Below are 27635 nucleotides of genomic sequence, written 5' to 3'. Positions count from 1 at the left end.
GCTGGTTGCATGCAGAGGTGATATAAACGAAGTGTTGCAAGCCAGCATCTATGCTTTTGCATGCTGGCAAGTAGTTTAGTGTGAGTAATTTCAGTCTGTAGTGTACGTGAAGTAATGTTGTAGAGGACAGGGCGACACCCAGCGGTGGAAACGTGAAGCTACATCTTGGGTGCAGTGTTATTTCTTATCGCCTCCCTCACAAATAGATGGTGAAGTCGTGTAACAACAATGGTCTATCCCCCCTCTTTCTGTTTCATCATCTTCGGAGTGATAGCAGCTCATTTTCTGTTTCTTCGTCCAAGTTGTTCCATTTGAAGCGTGTGCAGTCGTTCATTTAGCCACTCTGTCAGAAAGCCTGTTTTGCGCTGACGAAGCAATTGGAAAGAGTTAGCGCCATGATAATAATCTGCAAAATGAAGCTTTGCTTTTATGTGCTTAATTTAGAGCTAGCGCTTGCTGGAGAGCTTTTTTCTTCTTCTTTTATTACATATGTGGGCTAGGAAATTCATATTTAGTGAACCGATAGCAAGAAATATGACCACTTTAGCTACTCTTCAAAATAAAAGCCACCGGAAACGACGATGATAACGTTTTGGTTTTTTGATTGAGCATTTATTAGAATTAAGTAGAAAATTCGAGAATAAAGGTAAAATACTGCTTGATCTTGGAATAAAATTGTCGACAATAAGATAAAATTGTTAATTTTCGATACTTACTTGGTTACCAGATGCTAAAAGAGAAATTATCTATCTGTTACCTGACACAAAAAGTAGTACATTCTCACAAATTGTGGCTTTACTATTAAAATTTCTATTTATGTTCTCAAAATTTCAACTTTAATTATTGTATTTTTAAAAATATGATCCTAATACTCCTTCATAGGTTTCCCTGGTTCCAAAACCCTAATTAGATATTGGCAGGTTGTTAGAAGTTTCTAGAGAGCAACCCCCCCCCCCAAATCCCATTCTGTGATGTACATGAGTGTCTCAGCCACACCTGCCAGTTTGTATTTTTACCCTCTGGTTTCAAAAGACTTACTTTTCTGATACAGAATTTAGTGTGCGTAATTACTATGGAGGCGTAAGTTTTGTGCCTACTTTATTAGTCTAACTACAGTGAACGAGCTACATTATAGTTTAGCTTATTTATATGCTCATGCAACTGGTTGTGCATGCTGTTTAGTTTTCAGTGATGCGAGAGTCTTAATGTGAGTTTAAGGAGTTAAAAAGAGACTATAAAGCAGACTGAATGGATGCAGAGGTGCACATTTTTTCTGACTTCAGGTCTTAACATAGTCTTTTTTGGCACTCTTGCATATACTAAGGATCAATTAAGGATATCATTTGCATTGGTAATAACTGTATGCTTATTCACACAGGTCCCAGATTTGCAGTCACATTTGCATTTCCCCATTGTTGCACACGGACAAAGCGCAGGAAGCACAAATGAAAGCACAAGCTGTCATAGACACAGTTTTTCCAATATACATATATTTCATGATGTTCATCAATATAATAAGACATTGATAGATTTACACTACAATTATTTTATGTACTTTAGTTTCTCATTCAGTCTCCTCTCCTTTGCGTTGAGTCAACCTTGTTAAGTTTCTAATCCCATACCAAATGACAGCACAATAAATTTATCAATAAATAAAAGCAAACAGAGAAAAAACATACAGCCCAGCACATTGCCTGTGATCTTCCAGTCCTGTCCCTCCTGTAAGGCCAGATGACCAGGGGCAATATGGACCATCATCTCAGAAAACCCACTCCCGAAAAGACAAAAAAAAAGAAAGAAAAGTCTTTCCTCAAAAATAAACTGATTTAAACAAAAAATATATCTGGTAGATACAAACAGCAATCTGATGTAAACTGTAGAGTCATTCTAAGCACTCTGGACTATTGAAAGGTAAAAATACTTTCCCCTGCCCTTCTAACTTCCCATTTTCTTTACCTTTACCCATCAGTGCTGACACACAAAAACTCAGTGACATCTGGAGTTATTACTAAACTGATGCAAAATAAAAACACAATATTTGGTTTCATAAAAGGAAAAAAAGAAACATGTTAACATATGTTAAGTAGAATATTGTGAATTGATAGCCATCAAAAGAACATTCAGAGACTCAAAAGGTTCCCTCCTATTGCTGCGTTCACCCCCTTTAGGGCTTAATGGCGAACATTTCAATAAGGTTGCGGATTTTGCGTTGGTCTCCTTCTTTCTTGCTCGTTTGCTTTCAAAATTTGAATTACAAATTCAAGAGCCCTGTAAAAAAAAGGGCTCCAAACACTTATTCCCCCTAAATGACCTGAACACAGCGCTGAGATCACTGAACGGTTCTTGAGGCTGACGTAAGACAATATTCACCAGTGAATCATATTCCCATCCCGCTTGAAAATGAATGAGTCACAACATTTTAAAAAGAAGAAGAAGAAGAAAGTGCCACGGTGTTCAAATTTATGCACACTTCTTTTCATACAGACAGTAAAGCAACAGAAAAAGAGAGCAATCACTTCGTTTTCACTATTGTGACCAATAGGGTTGAGCTCTCACGGGACAACAGCTGGATTTATGGAGAACACACAAATCCTACCCCAATCAGTAGTGTTATACCACTTCAGTCCACTGTATGGTTAACTCCTGTAAGATGGCTAAAAGGACTACATCTGTAACCCAATGATGATTTGATATTGCCAAAAATATCCAATTTTACTTTTTCTCATGCAGTTTTTGTCCTTGTACATATTATGGTAAATTTACTAGTGGCTTAAACCTGAGGATATGGACCCCTTATCCCCAAAACACCCCCATATTACAACACCAAACAGATGCAAATTTCACTGTTTTTCTCGGGTTTGTCTAATAGCTGTAGTTTGTATCTTAATTTTTATGTCTTCTGAAAAATTGGCAGCACTGTGGAGACACACAAAAAAGAAGACTTGTGCTATAATTAGTTATAGGATCATGTGTCTAAAAACTAGTTACAGATTAAAGAAGCTCCTCAAACCTGGATACACATAATTAGGGGAAGGCTAATGTAGTTTTGAGATTTGAAGCATGCGGTCCTCAAGTTTTGGTTTAACTTGCATACGTTTAGTAGGATGGCACACTCACAAGCCGTAACTGACACACCACATAAACAGTGTGTACGAGTTCAAAGTTCCTATAGGTAGAGTAAGGGTGTAAGCTATCTGAGACAGACTGGGATAGCTTGGGTAACATCTTCCTATCCGCTTGTTTTTGATGGCAATTGGCAGCATAAGCATGGAATTCTGGTCTTTGGTAATCTTCTGTGGTTTGCTTTTGCTTTGTTTGGGGATAAATATATGTGTATGTGGGGGGTGTGTTAAGGTTGGAACGGGCCAACAGTTCTGGTAACCTCTCTGTTCATCGTACTTCAGTGATCAAGAAAACAACCTGCCTTCACTCTGAGAGTTAAGCGGCCTAATCTGTCAGGATAAACTGGGGATATTCCCAAGACTGAGCTATTCTAACACACACACATGCACACACACACACACACACATACACATTAAAGCACTTGTGCACACATACACTCACACGCGCAGACAAGGAATTTCAAAAAGTGAGTTGAGCAAAGAGGGGCAGGTTGGTTTACTCAGGTGGTGGGGAAGATAAAAAGACACAAGGCTGCTAAGGATTTATACACATTTGCTCTGAAATGCTGTATTTCCTTCAAAACTAAATTTCAGGACTGTAGCATCAGTGGCAGTAAAGGATAAACTGAGTAGTTTCCTGTTGAGCATTTATCAATGCTAGGCCGGTACATCATTTCTCTAAACACAATATAAACTTTAATTCACCACAACCACAAGGGAAAATTCTAAATCATCCCGCAGCTGAGAGCGAAACCTTTTCGGCGGTTTTGAGAAATGAAATGTGTAAAAGGCCTTAGTGTCCCACAGTGTCTGAAAATTAAAAAAAAGAAATCAAGTGCATCTATATTGCCCTGCTCTCCTGCTCCTAGAATAGCCGAAATGGTCACGCTCAGGAGTTAGATGCCGAAATCAAGTTACGTAAGAGTTCAAGACCAAACCAGTGAGGGCACCAATGAAAGAAAGAACTGCGATAACAACAGAAGCCTCTCCCTTTGATGCTTGGCAGTGTGTAACGCACAGAGCTGAATTACAAAAAACACAGCAGACAGAGGTAAAGAGGAGCTCGCTGCCAGTTAGCAGCAAATGGTACTGATTGCACACTTCCTCTTTACCTGTCTGTTTCACACAAAAATATACTATAATTAAAAAATAGAATCTATATATTTAAAAAAGAAAAAGGCCTTGACTATAGGGAGACACACCGAGACAAACCACTGCTCTAGCAAAATGCTCGTCTTAGGAATGCTACTGTTTGTTGTTTGTTTTTTTAAATTGTGACTTACTTGTCTTGTCGCTAGCTAACCTTTGAAGGTTAGCAAACTGCTTAAGTAAATCTAAAACTGTGAATCTGACTAATTAGCCCCTGTCCCTGTTGCTAAATCTACAAGGCTGAATTGTCTTGTTTTATAATGTGCTCTTCATGTGGAGAGGTTTTTTTTGTTTGTTTGTTTGTTTGTTTGATTTTTACTGCACCAGGACCTGCTTTGGCCAGGCTATGGAAGAGCCAGACAGCGCCATCAAAAACAAGGTAGCTTGTGCATTTGAAGCAGACTCCTCTTCTGCAGTCCCTCCACACCTACTAAAAGTGTGAGGGGGATGGGGGGAGATTGTGTGACTGGAAATAATTGACACTTACTGAAAAAAAGTGACTGAAGACTAAGACTAAGGCCTTTTAGTGTCCACACTGGGGAAACGTTGCTGTGTGCGAATTCAACAATTTATACAACGGTACCTTCACAGAATACATCTCCAGAATATAAGTGTGAGTGTGTAAGTGTGTAGGATAATACCTCTAAAAAAATAATCTGGACAGTTTCAAAGTCTAATCCTGCCTATTGAAAATGTACCCTTACAGCTATTTAACTTTTTTCTCCAGTGGTTTGCACGACTGACGTTTTCGACAATAGGTTCATCGCATTTTTTGTTACTTTTTTTTTTTCAAGATACTTACACTTACATGTGCTACAGTAAGAGCGTTTGCACTAGACTGCAATGAAGGAATGTTTTCGAAATAAGACACTACGTAATATTTAAATAAAAAAAGAAACATCTACAGACATTGGTCCAAATGTACTATGGCAGTTTCGAAATTATCACAAGAAATTGAGGTGTCCAAGCATGCCGAGAGACAGAAGGTGGGGTGGGGGCATAAAAGACGCAACAGATGAAAGTTATTCAACAGGGAAATTTCAAAAGAAAAATGGAGGTTAATGGGAGGATTACATGGAAAGGGGTCGGGAGGGGTGATGATTATTAGAGCAGTTTTACAATTCATGCATTATTTGTACGCTTGATGGATTATCAGTGAGCGTTGAATCGCTCAAAAAAGCCATAAAAGAAGCTAAGACTTGATTTTTGTTTTTCACGGCATTAAGTTATCGAAATCCTGAGCCGAACAAGGAGTAACCTGGAGATTTTCTAAGGGCAGTTCTTTCTGCGGATTAGCTCCAATTTCTGTAACTTGATGTCACTTTTTTTTTAAAAATGCAAGTTTTAGTTCTCTGGCTTGTTTTGCTGGATGCGAGTAACCCAGACAAGATGAAAATTTGTATCCCAGTTGAATGGAGGCGAACTCCACTGTGCAAAAAATACATCAAAAAGAGAGAAGAAGCAAGGGGACGGAAAGATGATGAAAAACATGCAAAAAGTACACACTTCGATTAATAGGCAGTAGTTACCGCTGAAGCATACGTAAAATTAATACAAAAAATAAAAAGTACAAAATGCACACGCACCGCACGCACACACACACACCTACAAAACGGTATATATCAGAATAAAACTCTACAAAGAACTATATATATATCAGTTATGTAACAATTATCGCCAATCGTTGTTTCCTTTTCTGTTGATGCATCGTCACAAGTGTTTGGTTCTCAGTATGGCAGGTTAGAAAAGCCAAGAGTACCCAGAAAGGAGACAGGGCCACACACTCACAGGACAAATATTGACAGGGGTCCAGAGGCGAGGTGGTGGAAGTGGGGGAGCCGTGGGGGCCCTGACGGGTTTAGGGGTGTTATATCAAGGCTAATTGGGGAGATGTAATTATATATAGAGAGAGTAAATTAATCATCTGCAGTTAATTTTGTCATCAATTCGAGGTTTTTTTTTCTGTAGCAAGGAAGTTAGGATCAGACTGGGGTAGGAGCAATTCTTCTTAGGTGCTGAAGTACACTGTAGAGACATAGAAGAGAGGAGAGGTGAAGGAGGGTAAATCGCTGCATGGGTTAGGAGATTATAAAGGCAACTACAAAGAAATGTATGTGTATTACAAATAAATAACACCATTGAAATAACTGTTATATCTGTTATAGAAAATATCAGTGTGCTTCTTACCAATAATGACGATGAGGACAATCACACATATCACACCCAGGATAATCATCATCTGTAATCAGCAGATTTCCAGAAAAAAACAGAGATTTTTAATAAAAACTCTTTAAAGCACTAAAAATATCAATATCACATAAATATCACATACAGCACACATATAATTTCTACCAGTGACACACAAAATAAGGCTCAAGAGCAAAGTTTATAGCAGAAACTGATGGTTGTAGTTGGCTCCATGTTTGCAGAGGCTTTCTGTTTCACTTTGATTCTTATTCTTTTTTTTTTCATTTTGTCTGTAAACAGACAGACATTTGCTATTCAAGTAAGGATGTCTGCATGACCTCACCTTGGCATTCTTCCACCAGTATTTATTCTTCAGTTTTGCAGCGCTGGTCTCAAACTGAGAGGCTCCAGCCTGCAGGGCATCGGCCCTGTCGTCCAGTTCTGACAGCTTCTGATCACGCTCCAGAACCTTGTCCACATTTACACGCATGATATCCACCACCTGGGGGGGAAACAGACAGAGCAGTGTGGTATAATCGGCCATCAACACAACATGACTGCATGTAAGGGTTACTAGATATAGGATATTGTTTATATATTTTTATAGCAAAAGCTGTTTGAAGACTTGGAGAAATGATAGAGGAGTCAAACCCACTACTTATTATTAAATGTTCATTTTTTTCAGTTCTTTTTTTAGTATGTGAGGAATGAATGAATGAATGAAATGAAAAGCATGAATGCCTGGCTGTGTGTTTGCACTGTACTCACCTCATCCACCTGTGCCTGTGTCTGCTGCAGACGGCGGTTGCTGGTGAGGTTGGGAGGCTGATTCCCTCCCTCTGGTGCAGGGGCTCCGGCGGCTGGGGCAGACCTGATGATAAACAAATGCAAATATTCAATAGTATGTAAAGCATGTTCATCATGTTAAATTCCCACATTACTCTACAACAGATGGGAAAAAAGCCATAAGTGCTTTTTTGTGATGCGGTGAAAATTAGTCTACAAAAGAATGAGTCATGCTCCCCAAAATCTTCACAAAAACCTAAAGAGACCATCGAGTGTGATGTAACAGATGTGGAGGTTTCACAATGTGTCAGTTCTATATGCTAGTATATATCAGTCTACTGAACTTGTCCTCTTGGGCTAGATGAGCCTGTTCTTTGACATTATGTACAAACGGTGACCACAGTGAGAGAGTGTCATTTCACAGAGTGGGAGTGTCATTGACCGCTAAAAAGTCAACATGTACTGGAGCCCTGTGCTTTTTGAATCAAGGGAGGCATATATGTATATATATATATAGAGAGAGAGTTATAGTTATGGTCCACAACATTAAATCAAAAGGACCCAAATAGTGAAACAGTTTGGGTAAAATGACCCTACATCCCAACCCAGATATCTCTTCATCATTGCCATTTCTAAACCTCCTGTGCAGAGTTCCACCACATGGCAGTTTCAGAATAGTTTCTCTGCTTCTTTTTGTCTTAGTGAAAAATACTTAAATTTGTCACCGCTGATGCAAATGTCATTTATATCTATTTGAAACTTTAGCCTTTTCTGTGCTGCTACACTACTTGTGATTGAGGTATATCCATAGTTTTTGTAGTATATCAATAGAAATAAAAAAAATATCCACGTTGAATCCTCTATGACACGCATCTCATGACTGAGATGGAGAATGAATGGGCATCAGGCGCAAATTACAACCGCAAATATACTTTTTAATATTTTTTTCAGGAATAGTTTGTGGCTATTTTAAACATAACCGTTAAACATTATACAGCTTGATGTAGAATGTATAACGCGGTCGCTAAAACTCCTGAAATGCAAGTGAGAAAGTGTTGAAAATACTTAGATAGCATGTGATCTAATGCTTACCATTTGCTTCTATAAATCCAAACTAAATCAATGACCACAAAGTAAGATCGTGAACAAACACTCTATGATAAAGCTAAGCTTGTAGCATCTTATGAGAAATATACCTTAGCTGTAACTGAGCTACTTCACTAGTGCGAGGGGAAACTCTGTATAAAGGTCACCTCTGCACACTCACAAATGACTAATCCTTTAACAACAACAAATCCTTTCAAATAGTTTACGTGGTGCTGCTGGTGGTCCCTATAACAGCTAAATGTCATATTAATAATATTATTTGCCCTAAAATACAAACACGTGCAAAATACTGTTATTATTTTATTTTATCAGACTAGTATGACTACTATTCTATAACTGTATATTTACAGGCATGAATGTACAATAAAGTTGCACAGATATATATATAATTACTATGAGCTCCCTCCAACTTTCCAATGAGTCCCACCATAAAGGTGTAACGTGTACAGAGGTTCACGCTGTCATCACCTCTAAACTAGCACCAAGAAGAGCTGCTAGTGCTGTGACGAGGTTTCTCAACAGCTTTCACATCCTGTGAAAACTGTGTGCTGCTGATTTGATCAACCATTTCTCATCTGTGTGCAACTTCAGAACATAATCTAAAACCTTTAAAGCTTTAAAGTTAAGAAAACAAACTGAAAATAAACTAAATAAAGTGATTTCATGCTCTCTGTATTTTTTAACAAAGGATACATTGTTTTCATTTTAATACATTAAAAAAAGGAGACATAGTTATTTTATAAATGACTCTATCAGCAATCTGTGTGCCAGTATTTCAGTTCAATCGCACTTAGAGATTGTAATCAGTGAAAACAACAAAAACAAAAAAACATTTAATAAAAGCCCCTAACGTAAGATGCAGTTTGGTCTACAGTCCACTGCTAATGTCAGTTTTCCTATGAAAGCTAAATATATTCAACCTTCTTTCAAGATAGTGCTTTTAAAAATAGTCTTGCCCTGTGGAGAGCTGCTGCAACACTGATGGGACTTATTAAGGTTTTCAGGGGGCCCTGATGAAATGAGGAAGCTTTTCAACATTTATGCTTGGTTTCCTTAAGCCAGAGTAAGGTTGGCAGATAGACAGACATTTAACTCTGCAATTGATTTCTGTTTGTCGCTGTCACGGAAAAGCATGCCGCCTGATTTTCAGCACTGGAGAGCGACATTTCAGCACTGGACAGCGCAACAGCAGTCCACACTAAACTGTCTGATCCCAGCATGTCTGTGCCAGTCTGTTTGATGCTGGGCACTGGATCCTAACCTACACGACGTTCATGTGTGACCGTGTACCCACACAGACCAGGAAACACGAAACATCCCTGTTCACCGCGAGCAGGACGGGCCTGTAAAACACCTACAGCCTGCCAACGTCGAGGGCGGGGAGGTTCCTTATTAGGGAGGGTGCATTTTAAGCTCTTAAATGCACAATAACAACCAAATATGGCGACAAATGTAACTCAAAGCCCAAAGAGAAAACGCTAACAGGCACGACGACCCTGGTAAATGACATGTAGTGTGTCGGAACCAGGCTGCTTCACCCTTAAAACTGCCTGCTATGCGAATGCTGACAGTGAAGGCTGTGGCGGCTACTTTTCCTCAGCCCACCCTTTTTCACCGTGCGGTCAAAAACAACAAAAAATGGACAATAAAGGTGCGTGAAGAAAGACATTTACATGCTTCATTTACCCACGAAGACCCAACAACAATGAAATGTGGTGAGATATACAGCTGTCCGCCCTCGCACTACAATCGACGACATACAGTAGGAGGCTAGGCTATCCCCACCCCCCGCTGTAGGTTGCAAACATCACGTAAACTAGGCCTAAGCCTAATTCAGAGCTAATAACAACAGTCTTTGACAAGTATTATGGTGTATTCGTCGAAAATCGTCGAGGGTGTGTTCAACAGGCTATCCAAATAGTCTGGCGCTGGTCAAACAGCTAGTATGGCTCGTTCAGCGTTATGTCCTTGCTGTTTCTAGAATCAGCCAAATCGTCACCTGTGACTGGGCAAGGGAAGAATAATGCACTGGAAATGTTGAACAAGGGGACACAGCTTTAGAGAACACGACGTCTTTTCCCTTCTTAATATTATTATTAATAATAAGAAATAAATAAATGTATTTTAATTAGCCCGTGGGTATAATCACACAGACGGTGTCCTTTTCAAATCAAACCAGTCCAAACTGGAAAAAAATGCGTACGTGCTGGCTCAAGTCAAATGTAGCTCACGGCAAAAGAAAAAAAACAACAACAACTAATAATAATTACAACAAGGGAAAAGACAGTCGACAAAAACGTTCACTGTACACACACTGGAAATAAGGCTAATAACGCGTTTAATAACAGTTAAACCCGACCCCACCGTCTGCTCTAAGGTTAGGCCGACGCGTTAGCCTCTTCACTTTTGGGTCATATTATCAGAAAGAGACAGCTGTGAAATGAGATCAAACTGCGATATTTCTCCATGAGCAACACAACAGCAGAGATTAATAACCATCTCAGTTTATGACGGCTGAGGAATACTGTTCACACGCCACAAATCCCCACAAAGCCTCCCAAACACCAGTCGTGAGGACCAAATTGCAATTAAATAAATTCGGATTTGACAAAAAAAATAAAAATAAAAATCAGCGAGCTGTACTTACATTTTCCTGGTAGCAGGGAGACAGCTGTGCTCTAATCCGGACTGGAAATGTTAGCGCGTGCTAAGTGGCTGGCAGATGGATGTGGATGTGCCTTCTGCGCTCCTCTCTACCCTCTGGCAGCCTTTGGTTGGTTATTGTGGCGTTTGCCTGCCTATATATCCTAGGAGGAGCACTGAGTTTGAATCTGCCACTGAGAGGTGTCTCCTCGCTATATATTTCTTCTTCTTTTTTTTCTTTTTTAAAAATTATCTCTATGTCTACAGATTTGCGGCACCTGACAGGCTATTTACTAGAGCCCGGTGCTGTCGGAGACCGTGCTGTAATGAAGGTGTAATAACCCTCCGCCTGGATTAGGTGGACAAAGATGGCTCGGTGACGTCAATCGCGGCGACTTTCATGTTGAAATGGGTGGCCGGAGACTTCAAACACGCCATTTTAGCGCCCACAAAGCATCGTTTTCAATCGTGGGGGCTATTATTGGGGATCTGCTCGTGTTTCATTTAAATACATTGCATGTTGCGGTCACATTTGGGGTTCTAGCTCCTCAGAAAGGAGCTTTTTCTCATGGCGAGTCTGTCTGTCAACAAAATGGCGTTCCTCGAAAGGGGGTGTGGCGAGATAAGCAGTAGCCTAGGTTATCATTTATAGTAAATATGAATGTGGCTGTTAATATATATATATATATATATATATATATATATATATATATATATATATATATATATATATATATATATATATATTGTATAAAAGGCCCCAAAGTTCATAGAATAGTGTTACTGGTGTTTATAAGTTTATATAGGTTCATGTAATGTTCAGTCTTCTGTCAGTTTGGGCCAGCCCACCTTCTAGTGACATCATCCGGTTAGTAAGGTGGGCAGTTTAATTATTCAGATAAAATATATATATATATATATAGTATATATAAGGTATATATATAATAGTTGGTGAATATTATAAGAATAGATAGCACGCTGCTCACATAAATAACTGATACAGAAGACTGATAACTATTAACTATATATATATTTCAAACTGGCATAAATCTGCATTGTAATAGCTTTGATACTGTAACTTGTATATGTACAGTTCATGTGTGACAGGCTGGTACAAGCTTGACCTTTGTGGACAGTTCCTACATCCCAAGGATGATTAGTAGAAGTTAAGTAAAACAAAAGGTCAAGCAACAAAAAATGGTTTTGAAACATTATTTTTCTGCAGCCTTTCTTTTTATTTTATCGTGTTTTGTAATGACTTCATAATAATGAAGGTCCTAATGAAGGCCCTAATTGGTCCTAATTGGACCAACCATCACCATGATGGTGATGGTTGGTCCAATTAGATCTTGATGACGTAGAATTACACCTTAAGGAAGTTTAAAGGTCAGCCTTTAAAAATAGTTATTGTTTGTAGGTCTTGAGAGCTCTTGACAGCTGCCCCAAATGTATTACCTTCAAAGATGTTCCAAGTTGAAGATGATAACGAGGCAGAGTTCAATTAATGTACTATAAACCCTAAAAGAGTGGAAGCTGCTCTCGCTGCTGCAGGATCAACACAGTGTATGGAAATCAATGTGCCTTAATTATGTTTTACCTTTGGCTAAAAAATATATATCTATAGTGTTTCCATTACAATCTGTGTAATGAACAACTGTGTTGCTGTGCAAGACTGGGGGCATCCTTGGTAAAATAAATAACACAAAGCGCAGTTAAATTTAATATGATCCTATGTGACACACCAATGGGCTTGTTCTGCTGCATTAATAAACCACACAAACTGAAATACCTTGCAAGACTAAACAAATGTAAGGTTGAAATGGTGAAAAACAGCCCGTTTTCTTTAATTCTCTGCGTTGGGTCCGTTGATAAGGTTCAATCATGATAAAAATGTCACGCTAGAAGAAAATTTAACAAGACCATGTAAATGTGCACTAGATTGCTGGTCTAAAATTTGGCAAATACAACTTATTATGGTGTTTGGGGTTACTGTTACAGAGCTGAAGAATCCTCTTGTTAGCCTGCAGCATGTTCTCAGAGGAGCTGTAGGTGCTCACACTCAACCACTTGGTGGCATCAAAAGGCAGCGTTACTTCACTGCTCACCCCCTCACAGGCTAACTATGCACTGGTAACTATCCCCTTCACAGTGATGACCTCAGTCACGATGTGGAACATGTTGTACAGCTGGCACTCAATAAAAAATTGAGAAAACCCAGCTTGTTATTATGATGTTTTGTTTTTTCATTTCATATGTATAGAAAGCTTTGAGACCTGAACACAGCTAATCAGCTGATGATGAAATAACACCTTTTTTTTTTTTAACTGTGCAGCTTAAGTTGTATTTGTAGACTTAATAATATGTTTGTTCCTTTTGTTAATTCTTGAAAAGACACAATTTAAATCGGCACGGATTTTCTACGTGTTTGCTTCCAGTACACCATACAGCAGATTTCACTGTCAAGCCTTACCTTTAGACTTAATTTTGATATCTTTCAAATGCACATTGGCTTTAATGACTTAAGAACTAAATTGTGTCATTTATTTGCACACTCATAAATATATCCATCCATGGAGTGACATGTTTTAATTTCAGTCTGTACACGTTTGCTGCCAGGAACTCTGTGCAAAACTGAATTGGAATGAAATTCATTGTCATGTACAGCCTGTAAGTGTTTATCCCACAGTGTGGATGAGGGAGGAATTGCAATGTGGTTGATACAGGTGCATTGCTCGTATCCTACCATTCAGACATGCACGCCTTGATCTATTATTGATGGCAGCCCTGAGCTATGATGCGCTCTGAAATATTCAGGCAGACATGACCCTTTTGCACCCCCACCCCGCCACCCCTGCACTACATCTAAGACCAAAATGTTAAGAGAGATTTGAAGTATGTGTTACGTCTGCCCCGTTATGCTGAACCAATTTAGGCAGAAAAAGTCTAGATGACACCGAAACAATAAAGACTAAACCTCGACTTGTATATTTCGGTTCAAAGACACCCTTTCATGTTTGTGATCCAATGAAAGGAGATGACCTAAAGACAAGCAAACTGTCAAAATAATTCCACGAAATGTCTGAGAAACAGCTTTTAACGTAAAACACATTCAAAGACTCAATTGCAACAGAGATGGGAGATTTATTTTTTTGTTTCAAAGTGCCTTTTCTAGTAACATATGAGGTATACATTTTTGCGAGGCTCTAATGATTCAGCGAAGGGTTTTCTGTGACAAACAATGATATATGGCACTACACTCACAGCATGAACAATTTCAGGTTGTGCCTGTTAAAACTCAGTTACGTCAGAGTGAGCATTTCATTCACAGTTATCGCCCCGTTTTGCTTTTTTTTACTTTCCAAATAATCCCAAAGATGCGCGGCACCAAAACTTCACCAGTTAGTCCCTGAAGCACAAAGTGTCTAAACAGCCAAAAAAAACATCCCTGGTGAGGCTCTCGACTCTCTGAGATAACCCCATCTACATATTGCTTCTTTTTAAAAACGCAATAGTGCAAAAAAATCTCTGTGACAATTAACATTTACCTAAAAGTAAGCCCACAGACACGTGGGGCGTTGCGTAAAGGAGTGATATTGCACTGCTATTCGACAAAAAGAAGGTATCATAGTGGTGCCAAACATCTTTCAGTACACCCATGACACAGGCACCCACTGAGGGGTGGACGTGGCCCGCTCCATGGCCTCCTCCACACCCTTAACACTTTCATCCACGTCGTTGTTGATGAGAACCACATCAAAGAAGTGTCCATATGTGCTCAGGATGGCGTCTGACTCTTTCTGGATCATCTGCAGATTTTCCGTCTAGGAGAGGAGATGTAGATGATTAGCAGTTTGTGGTTGGGAAATTTGGGGATTTTAAAACACTTGGATAAGATGTAGTACCTGGGGAGCGGTGTTGGTCGGTGCAATGAAAACTACCAGAGGTGCAAAATCAGCTGTCCGCAAGAGTTTCAAGGTCTGCAAGAAAGATTTAGTGGTAGTTTAGAAGCACGTACATCAGTGGGACAGCTTACTTGAGCAGTTTGAAGAAGAATTTGGAGAGGCAAGGCGGAGATGGTTTAGACATGTGCAGATGAGGGAATATGGATATTCTGTACAAGAAATGTTGAATATGGAGCAGTGTGTCTACTATCTATGTGTTGGTGTTGTTCCTGTATCATCACAACAACATTGGTTTTGAATCAGCGTCGCAACTGAGCAGTTACGTTGTTGTGATGTCATTACACTGCAAGGTGGACTTTCAAGTTTGGTTTGCTGTTAGACAAATTTAGGTTACTCATGTTGCTTCACCAGTGATAGTTTTTAAAAGCATAAGCTAGCTTCTTGTCTAATGCTAACTGAATGCTCAGACAACGTCATTTGTCAGTTGCGATGTTGATCCTGAACTAATGTTTTGATGATGTAGGAACAATGACAGCTTCGTCCAAGATGGGATACCAGATCATGTAATATGAAGCTGCCAGGCAGAAGGAAAGGAGGAAAACTATAGAGGAGATTTGTGGATGCATTGCAGGAGGAAATGCAGAGGGTTGGTGTGACAGTGCAGGATGCTTGGGATGGGGTGAAATGGATTCAGATGATCTGATGATCGGCTGACCGCTAAAGGGAGCAGCCGGAAGAAGAAGAACTGATGAAGTACAGCGCATTTCACACATTTGATACTTTAAACATCCTCTAAACAAGACAAGATAAAGGCAAATATGAATTGTTTTTGCAGTGCAAGAGACTGACTCAAAGCACAGGAGCAGCTTTTCCTTCACTTGTTAGCCCAGTTTTATTTGAAAAATAATTTGAAAAATGAAATCGTTATAAAAATCATACGTTTACCTGTAAGGAGTGTGAATTTCATTCAAAAAGATGCCTTTTGAGTCATTATTTAACAAAAGGGGATTTTAGGGGATTTTTAATAACTACTTCAGTCTAGACTATCCTAAAATATACCACATTATCACTTCTATACACTGTGCTGCATGAATATGAGTACAAAAGCAACTCACTGCAGGAGAATATAAAATTATCATCTTTGGTTTGTCAAAGGTGGATAGTAGGTTTAGCAAACACAGCTATAGCTACTGAAACAATAGCTAATAATATGAATGCTGAATCTGCACCATATTACTTTAACAATGTGGTTAGGTTAAAGGGCAAAAAGTTAGATTGGATATGCATTTTCTTTCCATTTGAGTGAAGCTAATTCATGTAGGTGAATATCTCAATTCTAAAGAAATTTAAGAAAACAAAAAAGCTCTCAAATTAAGCATAAAAACATTTAGTGAGTTTATGCAACTCTGAGAAATGGTAAAATAGCACTCCAGGGCAGACACAGTATTCTTTATTTAGATCAACTGCGTTGATGCTACATGAAAAGAAGTTTGGTGCTAACCTGGGGTTCTATATCCAGCAGAGCGATTTTGCCCTGCGTGTGGATCTTCTGAATGGTCTCAATTTTGGTGCCAAACATGAAACCCTGGAAGCTGCCATACTCCAGCAGCTCATTTCCAGAGATGCTCTTGGTCATGGCTTCATGGGAGATGAAGTAATATTCCTTTCCATTCTCTTCATCCTTACGTTGGGGTCTGGTGGTGTCTGCGCAAGAATGAGAGTTAAGAATTAGTGAGAATTAGCCCACGGATGGTAACAACCTGCACCACGTTAGAGGAATAAAAAGGCCATCAGTCTACTTACGTGGTGAAGGGTATGAAAACTTCTCGGGGTATCGTGTCAACAGTGCATTCTTAATATGACTCCTTCCAACACCAGGTGCGCCTGAGAAAAAAAGGCAGAATTAACAAAACAGTGCTAATTTTTTAAGGAAATTTTAATCAGACCCAAACTGTCAGACCCAAAATCCTTACACATCAATAGCAGTAGCATTAAGCGTGGCCTAACAGCTCTCACAACAACAACAACAACAACAACAACAAAAAAAAACCCAGACCATGCTGGCAAACTGCATCATTAACAGACCTGGCAACCCATTAAAGAAAAGTGTGGTGAATAATCACAGGATTCTTTTGATGCTAAAGACAAAAAAGCTGCACAGCTGCGCACAGCTGCAGCAAAAGCCTGACAAAGAATCGCAAACAAAGAAAATTTATTCTTTAGTTATGATCATGGGTTCCAGACTTCAGGCCTTCATTGCCCACAGAGGATTCTGGACAATGTTTTAACAATGAACATCTTATTATTTCTGAAACCCAGGAAAAAAGTGACTGATCTGAGGACTGTGCACATTTTCTGCATCTTGCTTGTTTTATTTCCTATTGCGGTGATGTGGAAAGCAAAAGGCAAAGGTTACAAACTTATAATATAACTGAGCTAGGAAGCTTACCAATAAGGACCAGTGTTTTCCTTTGAAAAGCCGGGAGCCGAACAACCTCCTCATAAGAAATCACATCCAGCTGGTCAAAAACTGCAGAAGAAGATTATTTTAGGTCGCACTAGAGAAGAAATGAATGAAACTGTGGGACTGAGAGTTGCAGTGTTCTACTTACTAGAGCTGTGTTTAGCTAGGTACTTGTCCTTGCACTTCTTTTTCTTTCCAAATGGACTGCAGGACTGAGTGCCCTCTTTGGCCTTGCTTTTACTGGCCACCCTCCTGCAGGGAAAACAGGTATTTAAGTTAGCCTGAGAATATCTGGTACAGTTCACTCTGTATTATAAATCAGCCACGACATTAAACCAGCAAACCTAGATCGTGTACATCCCTAACATGATGTCAAAAGCGCTCTGACCACATGGGGCATGGAAACTGCCATTCTTAAGAGGATCTTGTGGTTTTCTATCAATAGATCCTTGGGGTCCAATGACTTGAGAGATTGGGTTTTGATGGATTGAGCTTAGCCTGGCAGAACCCGTGAATAATTGTTTTGGTTGAGCTTTGGGCAGTTTGAAACCCAGTCAATCTGGACCAGTTTTATCCTGGTGGTGGGGTGCACTGTACTGTTTGAAGAATGGGGATGGCAGGCAGGACACTTTCCAAACAGAACATTGCAGTAATGGCAGGTATGCCCCTCTCTGAGGCTGGAGGTTTCTTCCTGTTAAAAGGGAGTTTTCCCTTCCCACTGTTGCCAAGTGCTTGCCCATAGGATGTCGTCTAATTGCTGGCGATTTCTCTCTATTATTGTACCTTACCTTACAGTTACGTTAAAATATAAAGTTCTTTAAAGCAACTATTGTTGCGATTTTGGAGCTATATAAATAAAATAAAATCGGATTGATTTGTGATGTGATTGGTATATTAAAGAGTTTACCATTCTTGGAGCTCTGGAGAAGGTATGAGTCCAGCAAAGTCAGTAGCACTGCTCTCCACTCTGCCCTGCCACCAGTTTGGATCCTGCTTGTTGATGATCTGAATGATGTCCCCAGTCTGAAACTTCAGACCTGCCTCTTTGCATGGGATGAGGTCATCTGTGGCAGGGTCATAATTGAACTGAGCCCTCATGTACATCTGGAGATTGTGAACAAATCTTATTAGTTCCCCTGGCAGTAAAAGAACTAAACATTTACAGTTGGTATTATGTAAGGTACTACTGATAACCTGCTGACCTTACCAGAGTGTTCAGTTATCACCCAACACTTATTTAAGGTCAGCCGGGAGTAAAGGTTCTAATATCTGTAGAACTTAATAGTTTATCTGAAGTCTACGATTCTATGATTCTACTGATAACTGTGAATTGACCCTGAAGTAGAATACTAGTAAACAATTTCATGATATGATCTTGGACAGCTCCTTTCAAACTGTGGACATGGCTACATTTCTAACCAAGGGACAAGGTCTACTTGTGCGAATAAATAACTGTAACTAAGTAACTGTTTGTTACTTTTTATATCTCAGGTTAAAATCTAAAGGGTGCAAACTTTGAGGAAACTGTCAAAGATCATAGCAGGAACACATGTAGGGTCCCCTCAGCGTAAATGATTACTAATGTTAGTAGAGTCCATGAACATGTATTTGTGGTTTCCCCAAGAGACTCCAGTGGAAGTTTACACAAACTTACACCCCAAAATGTGCACAAACATTGATGCACTGGAGTGATCTGGGTCACCAAAAATGCTGTTCTCTGTATGGAAAGCATATTAACAATGCCTACATATTAATGCAGTGCAATCTTTAAAGTAAACTGCCATCACTGACCACAACAGGGACGAACTTTGATGCTGAAAAAAGAAATATATGTCAATTCTTTTAAAGCTATTTTAAGTTGATGTCGTCTGTACTTAAAAGTGTGTTACAGGGCAGCCATTTTTATGCCACAAGAAATATGTAAATGGAGAGACATGCTGTGGTCACTAGATGGCAGAATGAAACACACTACCAATGTGTTTCATGTCAAAAAGCAACAATGAGTGATGTTCTTAACATTAAAGCTAGGTTTATAGTCACCTGGTTTGTTCACTGACTAACAGCAGATTCACCTAAACAAAATCATTGTAAGCAAGTAAGATGCAGAAGAAAAAGACTGCGAGAAAAGTGACCAAACTAATACTTGACTGTGCTCTAATATGACCAGAAAAGCCTGCTTTCCTGGATTCACTCATGCAAATCTCAAAAGTCTCTTGGAGAGAATAAATATGAATCAAATTATTCAACATAAGCATCACAACACTAAAGCTGTGCATAGTCTGTCGGTCGTATCGTTACCTCGCAGATTCGGGATCGACTCTTCATGTTGGGTATGATTTTCATCGTGACGACTCCATTGGTTTCTCTCTGTATGTAAAATAGAAACGGATTTATGTTTTTATAGCAATGCCGAGTTAAAATGAAGTGCAAAAACTGTGATTCAGTATAGCTCCAAACATAAATGGAAGGACTTAAGAGCTGGTGGCTTACCAGGATCTTTTGTAGCTGATCTACAGTTTGGTTTGTCACAGTTTTTCCATTGATTTCTGCTATTTCATCTCCTTCGTGTATAGACCCTGAAAAGACAAAGAATGCAAACTAGATGTCTTACTGATCCTCCAGTACTATAACAACTAATCAGGACATCAGATAAAACTCCCTCGTGACACACTATATTAATATCTTTTCTTGCACAATTCCTGCAAACTGTAAAAAAACAAAACAAAAAAACAAAATGTGCTGAATCACCTTGTCTGTGAATCATCCCTCCATGCAATATCCTGGCCACCGTGCATCGCTGTTTCTCGTTCAGTTTCAGAGTGACCCCCTACAGACACAGACCACAGTCAATGAGGAGGAATCATTTCTTTAAAATTTAAAGCAGGAGTACTGAGTGAACAGTCGAGGCTGATTACATACCATTGGCTCTGAAGCACTCTTTTCAAACGCCACTTCTTTCATCCTGGGAACCTCTGTGCAATTTCTGTGTCCAGCACTGCCGTTGGTATAAAAGTCAGCCCCCTGATTCTCATAGTTTTGCATAGCTGCCTGTTAAAATGAAGAAAGAAAACAAATGAATCACATGACATCACAGGAAATGAAATTAACTAAAGAACAAGAAGCCTCCCATTATACAGGGAACCGAATTCACTATTCTGTCAGATCAGATCATTAGCTTACTGCTCTTTCTAATAACGGCGGCGGACACTTTCTGCCCTCGTGAGCACAACAGCTACGTTTCCTTTGCACTTTCAACATATGTTCAAAGTTGAAAATTAACCAGACATTAAAACACACTTCATTAACCACGTCCACTCATCTGGTCCACCAGGTTCGTGTGGTCATGGATACCAGCAGTGTGATGAACAAAGCACTGATGTAGCAAAACGAATACACTACGAAGCATGCTGCTTGAATGTTTGCTACAGAAATCAAATGTGTAGATTTGTGCTATTCTTTTACACCAAAAGCGTAGCAGGACAACCTCGTCTGAGTTATTTCCCGAGTGTAAGCATCGCCGTAAAAGAAGAAATCCACGTAGCTCCCCTGACAAATCAAGACACTACGGAATTACATTAAATCTACTGAGTACAAGATAAGATACCACGTAATGACTCTGTGAGAGTAAAGTGCCCTCCAGGATCGGGCAATGAGTGCACCATATCAAACCTTTTATAATTTGTTCACTTAACTGACATCAGAGAGATGATTGCCTGCATCAGCAAACTTTCTTGCGTGAATATGACACATCAGCACTGCTTCAGCAAAAAAAAAAAAAATTATCTACCTTCCATCATCAGCATTACAATAATCCAATCGTTATCACTGTCCACCTCACCAATAGCTTTAGCTGCTCTAAAGCCAACTCTGGGTTTAGAAACTACTCCTGCACTGATGAGCAGCCAGTCAGGTCACTTCTCTGTGAGGTGTGATAGTAATTCATCAGCAGTGTGTGCTGTTAGCCATCGGGAGTGCTGAGCACCAGGAAAGAGTGAAAAGCTGTATAAGAAATAAATAAAAATCTTGATATTCCGATACACGATATGTATCTTCCCTCTCATTTCTTTTCACACACAAAAAAGAATCTGCAATAATGTCCGCTTACTCACAAATCAGCTGAACGTGTCTGAAGAAAGGAGCAGAAATGTCTCTGATCTCTTGAGGAATTAGATTTAGACTAGCACTAAAGGGTCATTTTAATAAAACCCACCTCATCAAGATGTTGACAGTGAGCTCTGTCAGCTCCACCACTTGGAGTGTAACAAGATCAAGATTTAATTAAAGGTTTGAGAAATGCTTCAGTAACTGGAAACAAGCTATCCTTCAACAAGTATGGTCAGGTCATGGCCACAGTTTTAATGCTGGTTTCAAGTTTGGAGGAGCATCATGGTAAAGAAAGAGTGTTCAAAGCGGCGGCTTGTCTCTTCAGGGTGAAAAACAGAAGGTGACAGGCATGTAGAGGAAGACCATCCGTGCCGAGATAAATTAATTCACCATAAAAATCTATAGCAGTAGTTCCATTTGCTTTTCTGCACACAGTTGGGTTACTAATATAACACAGAATAGTTGATTATACTTTATCTTTCTTACATGATCTGCTGTTTTTAACTAAAGGAATATAAATCATCAGCCCTCCCCAATGAAGGGTTTACAGGTTTTTGTTTTCCTTCTATTGATCTCTTGGAGAAACACAGTAGGAGATTAATAGTTGACATTTGAACACCGTGTTTGGTTAATGAGCTTTCCACAAAAAAGGAGAAAAAAAAAGGAGGAAAGAACTGCCAAAAGTTCTGCGTGTCCCGCTTATCAACTTGCCTCAACTTGCCTTAAGACCTTAAATGCCTTATTGTCTATCTAAGTAGGGCAGTACACAGTTATTAAGCATGAGATATTAGAAGTATAACTCAGTGCAAAGGAGCAAAAAAAAAGGGAAAAAAAAGTAAGAAAGAAAGACACAACAAAATATGATTAATCAGCCTTAAACACACCATTTAAGATAATGCCCTCGTGACCTCAGTTAGAGACATGCTGATTAACACAGATCAGAAAGATATGTAGGCAAGATTGCAACTCAAGGCTATTGAACTGCAAACTGCTGAAGTCAGGAATAAAGTTTCCTCTCTTTCACATTTCCCTCAGTGGCTCAGTGCTGACTTTTCAAATTCTGAGAAGGCACCGGTCTCCTGCTGGAAATCAAATCCAGGTCTAAAGTGTGCCAGAGATTTAACTCTGGCTTTCTCCCTTCCGACATATTCTACATGTTTTCTGGGACATCTTTTCAGTCATACTTGTTAGCTTAGTCTTTGTTAGAGGCAAAGACAGTATTTTCATGACATACTCCAGGATCTTTAAGGGGAGGAAAATGCAAACAAGTTTAACAGTGTGCTTGGCAGTGTGGTGTAAACAACTTTTACTTGACTGATTCCTGAGCAGAGGCTCAGGGTAAGCTGTAAGCAAAATTACACAATATGTTTCAAAACTGTACGAAGGCACAGTCCCAGAAACGACTTCACAGCTGACATGTTACTTCTTTATGATCTTATTGCCGCTCTTAAATGCGTTCATATCACTATAGCCCAGCTGGTTAGTGAGACAGTTCATACTACTCTGTGAAATACAGGAACATAGTCTTATGATGGCTAAAAGAAAACCAACAAAAAAAAACCCTTCCCTAATGTTTTCCCCAAGTTGTCAAAATACTTGCGTGAATTTGTGAGAAATGGAGAACTGAAACTGCCACAGCAATGTCTGCTGATTTCAAGCTGAGGCTGACCGATAGTGCTGAGCAATGAAGAAGCTGCTAACACAGTAAAGATCTAAATGTTCTTTGTTTAAGAGATCAACACATTCAGCTGCTGCAGTATGAAAACATAAACGGGTCTATTCTTAGAGATCTTGTTCGGAAATAAACAACGATCACATGTCCCCGTATCTGCTTCCCGGAAGCAAATAAGAACAGCGAAATCAGAGGGGTCTAAATAAATTAATAAGGTATATATATATACAAAAAAGATCATCTTACCTTGTCAGACTTTGGTTTGTTTTGAAGGAGCTGCTCCAGGTAGAGATCGGAAAGGGCTGTCCGGACGCTGTTCACGGACTCCAGTGTGACAGTGGGATCGTTTTTATTGGATTTTAACGTCATCTTTCCCGTTAGATAAAAAAAAAAAAACATACACAGTGAACTCGATTTGCCCCCTCGATCAAAGTCCTCAAGACACTGGCCACAAACTGCTGATAAGGAGTGACTATGAGATAAGTCACTGTCGGAGATAAAAGTCCAAAGATGTGATCAGCAGTAGGTGAGGTTCATGCGATAACTACTGCAGGGACACCGCTGACAAAGCAAGTAAACATGCATCTGACTGCTGCTGTGCTCTGAGGGGCTGGCTGCTGATGCGTTCAAGTTCCCCGTGCGAGCTCAGGAATCTCATTATTAAAGTTATTATCACAAAATGAGCAGAAATCAGAGAATTACAAACGATAATGTAGCGCTTCTTATTGTTATTTTCTTTGGATATTTCTACGTTGGCATCGTATATCCCTATTGATCTATAGGCTTTCTCTAAACTGCGATGTTTATTCAAACATCATCTACCTATGTGCCACAAAAACCCTTTTAAAGATTCTTTGTTTATTTTTCGTTTTATTTTTTTAAAAAGAGTACAAAAATAATTCAAAACCGGTGCTAAATAAGCCTTTGGAATCTGATGGGCCAAAACGGAAATCAATTTCCATTTTGAGCCCCACAAAATGCTAAATGTCCCACAGGCGGAGAATGCAACATTACCGCAGCATTTTCAGCAGGGCTACCCTCTCAAGCTACAGAGAAGCAAAAAATAACGTAGTCCCGGTGATTCCAGCAGCTAGCTTGCAAGAACTTCAGTTTGGAACATAGTGTACCCAGCTGCAGTGTGATAGTCTCTCTGTGCTAATTTAACAAACAAACAAAAAATAATCAGTGGGAAAGTCGAGTGATCCTATTACTGATACATTACTGAGTGATTACAGATGACATCAGTGTTGCAACATGCACACTGCATGTGATTAGGTTTAATACAGTGCAGCTGTGGGAGACTGTGAGCAGGAAGCCCCGTCCTTAAATGGCCTGTCTATTTCCACTGTGTACTCATACAACATATACAAGCATGTATGCAGTCTTTTTGACAGGTGAACTGAGGGCTGGTTCACAAAAACACATGGATTTCATCTCCTTTACTGTTTTAATGAACTTTAAATAGATTTATATTACACCGCTTTCAATTCAATTCAGTCTCATTTATATAGAAAACAAATCACTATATCTCAAGGAGCTTTATATTGCAAGTAGACTACAATAATAAATAGAAAACTCGAATAATCAGAAAACCCCCTAGCAGCAAGTCCTGGGTGACAGTGGGAAGGAAAAACTCCCTTGCAAAAAGAAACCTCCAGCAAAACCAGGGAGGGGTAGCCATCTGCCGTGAAGAGAGCAGAGAGAGGATAGCACAAAAGACACACATGGGAGACAGCCAGAGTTTAAAATTAACGATGAAATACAGCATGGAGAGTGAAACAGAAGTGAGTGAAGAAGAAACAATCAGTGGATCATGAGAAGCCCCCAGCAGTCCGGAGCTATTGCAGATTAACTAAGAGAGGGTTCAGGTTCACCCAAACCAGCCCCAATTTGTTGAAATAGGAACATTTTAAGCCTAATCTCAGAAGAAGAGAATGTGTCTGTCTCCCAAATGCAAACTGGGAACTGATTCCACAGAAGAGGAGCCTGAAAGTTGGCTGAATCTTCTTCCCCTTACCGCCAACCAGTCATGGCAGATGGCTGTCCATCTCTGAGCCCAGTTCTACTCCGTTTAAAGGGAGTTTTTCCTTCCCACTATCACCAAGTGCTTGCTCACAGGGGGTCATCTAATTGTCGGGGTTTTCTCTCTATTATATGGGGTCTTACCTTACAATATTGGTACATAATGGTGCTATATCAATAAAGCACAATTGAATTGAATTGAATTGAATTGAATTGAATTGAATTGAATTGAATTGAATTGAATTGAATTGAATTGAATTGAACAGAGAGAATAGCCCTGTACACTCAGAATTCATCCTACTGCTTCTATCAGCGGTCACATCATGATACCCAGCTTTATTCATTTGTGAAGCTAGAAGATACAAATCAACTAGCTAACTATAGACATCTCTTAAAGATATAAAGGTCTGGATGACATCTACGTTACTTCTTCATACTTTTCTCTTCTGATCATTCTGATACAAATTAATCCTGGTTTTATCCATAATTTTTTTTTATTCATTTATTTTTCAAAAATATATATTTCAGATGCTTCCTGGCAAAGAAGATGGGAAATTGTCCTTAAAAGGTGTGTACTTCTCCACAATGGAAATCTTACAAACTGGAAATCCATCCATCCATTTTCTTCCGCTTATCCGGGGCCAGGTCGCGGGGGCAGCAGCCCAAGCAGAGAAGCAAAGAGGTCCAGACCTCCCTCTCCCCAGCCACCTCCTCCAGCTTGTCCAGGGAAACACCAAGGCGTTCCCAGGCCAGCTGAGAGATATAATATCTCCAGCGTGTCCTGGGTCTGCCCCAGGGCCTCCTCCCGGGACCAGACAAAGAGTGATTCAGAGGACCCCTATGAAAAGACCATCGAGGGAACAGTTCACCCTGCCCGGGATAGAGTTAGCGGGGCCCCGCCCTGGAGCCACGCCCGGGGAGGGTGCCCGAGGGCGAGCGTCTGGTGGCCGGGCACAGCCCGAAAAAGGGACATGGGCCGATCTTCCTGCAGGCCCACCACCCGTAGGAGGCACGTAGAGGTCAGGTGCAATGTGAGCCGGGCGGCGGCCAGGAGCAGAGGTCCTGGCAGACCGAGCCCCGGCTACCAAGACTGGAAATTAAAAGATTAAATTAAACCATATTAGACTTTCCAATCATTTGAACCATATAGAAGTTACCAGGCTATTACATAATGTGGAGTATCACGATAATAATTTCATGTTATTCAAAAGTTTAGATGCATAGTGAAGGCTGATGGGTTTGCAGTGTTGTGGTGGATTGTGGTAAGTTAGGTCGTGGGTAACTACAGAGATATTATAAAATAGAGAGCAGTGAAAGAACTGTGAATTGTATTGGAGACTTTTGTGACAGCAAAGATGCTGGTAAAAGTTTTAAAAGTTTATTTGAGGACAACATCAGAAAACATTTAATTTGATCAAATTTGACTTGACATTGTAGGCCTATGTATGCAGTTTTTATTTCATTAAAATAAAAGTTAAATGAAAGTGCCCAGATGTTGGACTTGCTTCCAGAAGGAGTCATCAATCCGAATATAAGAATTCCAAGTTTGACCTTCATCCCAGCTGTTTAGAGTCGTGTCCCATCTGTTGTTTCTGTGTTGGGCTAAATAGTGATTTCTGGTGTTTCTGTGTGTGTTTTTTTATGTGTGACATCTTATATTATTAAATAAACTGTAATCAACAGGATTTATGAAGGGTTATTATATTTTTAAAAAGGACCTGTTTTTAAGGGTTTTTTTTTTATGTCTCTGCAGTGTTGTACCCCATTATAATCAACCCAGTCCTTTTTGACCACTCAAAATATCTTTATAAAACGATTCTTTTCCTTTCCTTTCCTTTTCTTTCCTTTTTTCTTTTTTACATTTATTTATTTATTTATTTATTTTTTGCAATTCCTGCCCTCTTGGGCTGATCTCTCTTAAAAAGCCATTTTTAATGTCAGTGATTTTTACTGTAATAAATAAAAGAGATATAAAAGCATTTTTAACAACAAAAAAACAAAAAATAAAACAACAACAAAACAGATTGCGGCTTCTACATTGTGGCAGGGATATTGTTTCTGGCTCAAAGTGACTTGATATCATTCATGAAAGATATATTTGACATATGTTTCACAGATTATAGGCCAACAAGTTATTTACAACAGTTTAAATACGGACAAAAGTTATTTGGCAAATACCGGAAATCACTTTTTGGAACTTAAAGTTCCCCACCTGCCAAAACCCTCTTGTATATGCAAAGTATAAACAAACCACGAGCTGCCAACTCTTTATTGCGTGGCACAAAAAAAAAAACGTGTAGTAAACAGGAGGCAAGGAAATAGGTATTAAGCCAGCTAATGAGTTTAAGCTCCCCGATGGAGTGCCAGTTTCAACTCCAGAGGGAGCCAGCAAGCATGTTTCTATCAGCTGTCCACTCACTAACATGACCCGGACTCTTACAGGTCGGCAAGCTACATTTGGGCTTCATTTCTGTTTC

General features: G+C 39.6%; 2 protein-coding genes across 2 annotated transcripts; both read right to left on the bottom strand.

The window, feature by feature from the left end:
* Window positions 1-1473: 1473 nt before the first annotated feature.
* On the bottom strand, window positions 1474-11368 carry vamp2 (vesicle-associated membrane protein 2). The gene is made up of 5 exons (XM_005931924.3): window positions 10999-11368; window positions 7227-7329; window positions 6802-6960; window positions 6459-6510; window positions 1474-6296 (listed from the first exon to the last, which is right to left on the bottom strand). Coding segments are annotated over exons 1-5 (333 nt in total). The 5' UTR covers window positions 11001-11368; the 3' UTR covers window positions 1474-6279.
* Window positions 11369-14115: 2747 nt separating this feature from the next.
* mpp1 (membrane palmitoylated protein 1) lies at window positions 14116-23759 on the bottom strand. The gene is made up of 12 exons (XM_005931925.2): window positions 23383-23759; window positions 20280-20408; window positions 20109-20187; window positions 19851-19936; window positions 19659-19727; window positions 18268-18464; window positions 17509-17612; window positions 17346-17426; window positions 16700-16780; window positions 16398-16600; window positions 14897-14971; window positions 14116-14815 (listed from the first exon to the last, which is right to left on the bottom strand). Exons 1-12 carry the CDS (start codon window positions 23533-23535, stop codon window positions 14639-14641), a joined length of 1434 nt encoding a protein of 477 aa, XP_005931987.1. The 5' UTR covers window positions 23536-23759; the 3' UTR covers window positions 14116-14638.
* Between the last annotated feature and the right edge of the window lie 3876 nt (window positions 23760-27635).

Source organism: Haplochromis burtoni, unplaced genomic scaffold, assembly GCF_018398535.1.
Source record: "Haplochromis burtoni strain Fernald_Lab_line unplaced genomic scaffold, NCSU_Asbu1 Contig_152, whole genome shotgun sequence".
NCBI lineage: Eukaryota > Metazoa > Chordata > Actinopteri > Cichliformes > Cichlidae > Haplochromis > Haplochromis burtoni.
The sequence above is the reverse complement of the archived record's forward strand: the minus strand, read 5'-3'. Positions and strand labels throughout refer to the sequence as shown.

What these genes read in the sequence shown, in the direction of transcription:
- mpp1 (XM_005931925.2), bottom strand. Translation starts at nt 23,535, where the DNA reads ATGTTTTTTTTTTTTTATCTAACGGGAAAGATGACGTTAAAATCCAAT. An exon ending in AGGGATGATTCACAGACAAG is followed by an intron (nt 19,937 to 20,108) that starts GTGATTCAGCAC and finishes TTGTCTTTTCAG; the next exon opens with GGTCTATACACGAAGGAGAT. An exon ending in GTCGATCCCGAATCTGCGAG is followed by an intron (nt 18,465 to 19,658) that starts GTAACGATACGA and finishes CACAATCTCCAG; the next exon opens with ATGTACATGAGGGCTCAGTT.
- vamp2 (XM_005931924.3), bottom strand. An exon ending in CACAGGCACAGGTGGATGAG is followed by an intron (nt 6,961 to 7,226) that starts GTGAGTACAGTG and finishes TTTCCCCCCCAG; the next exon opens with GTGGTGGATATCATGCGTGT. An exon ending in ACTGGTGGAAGAATGCCAAG is followed by an intron (nt 6,511 to 6,801) that starts GTGAGGTCATGC and finishes TGCTGATTACAG; the next exon opens with ATGATGATTATCCTGGGTGT.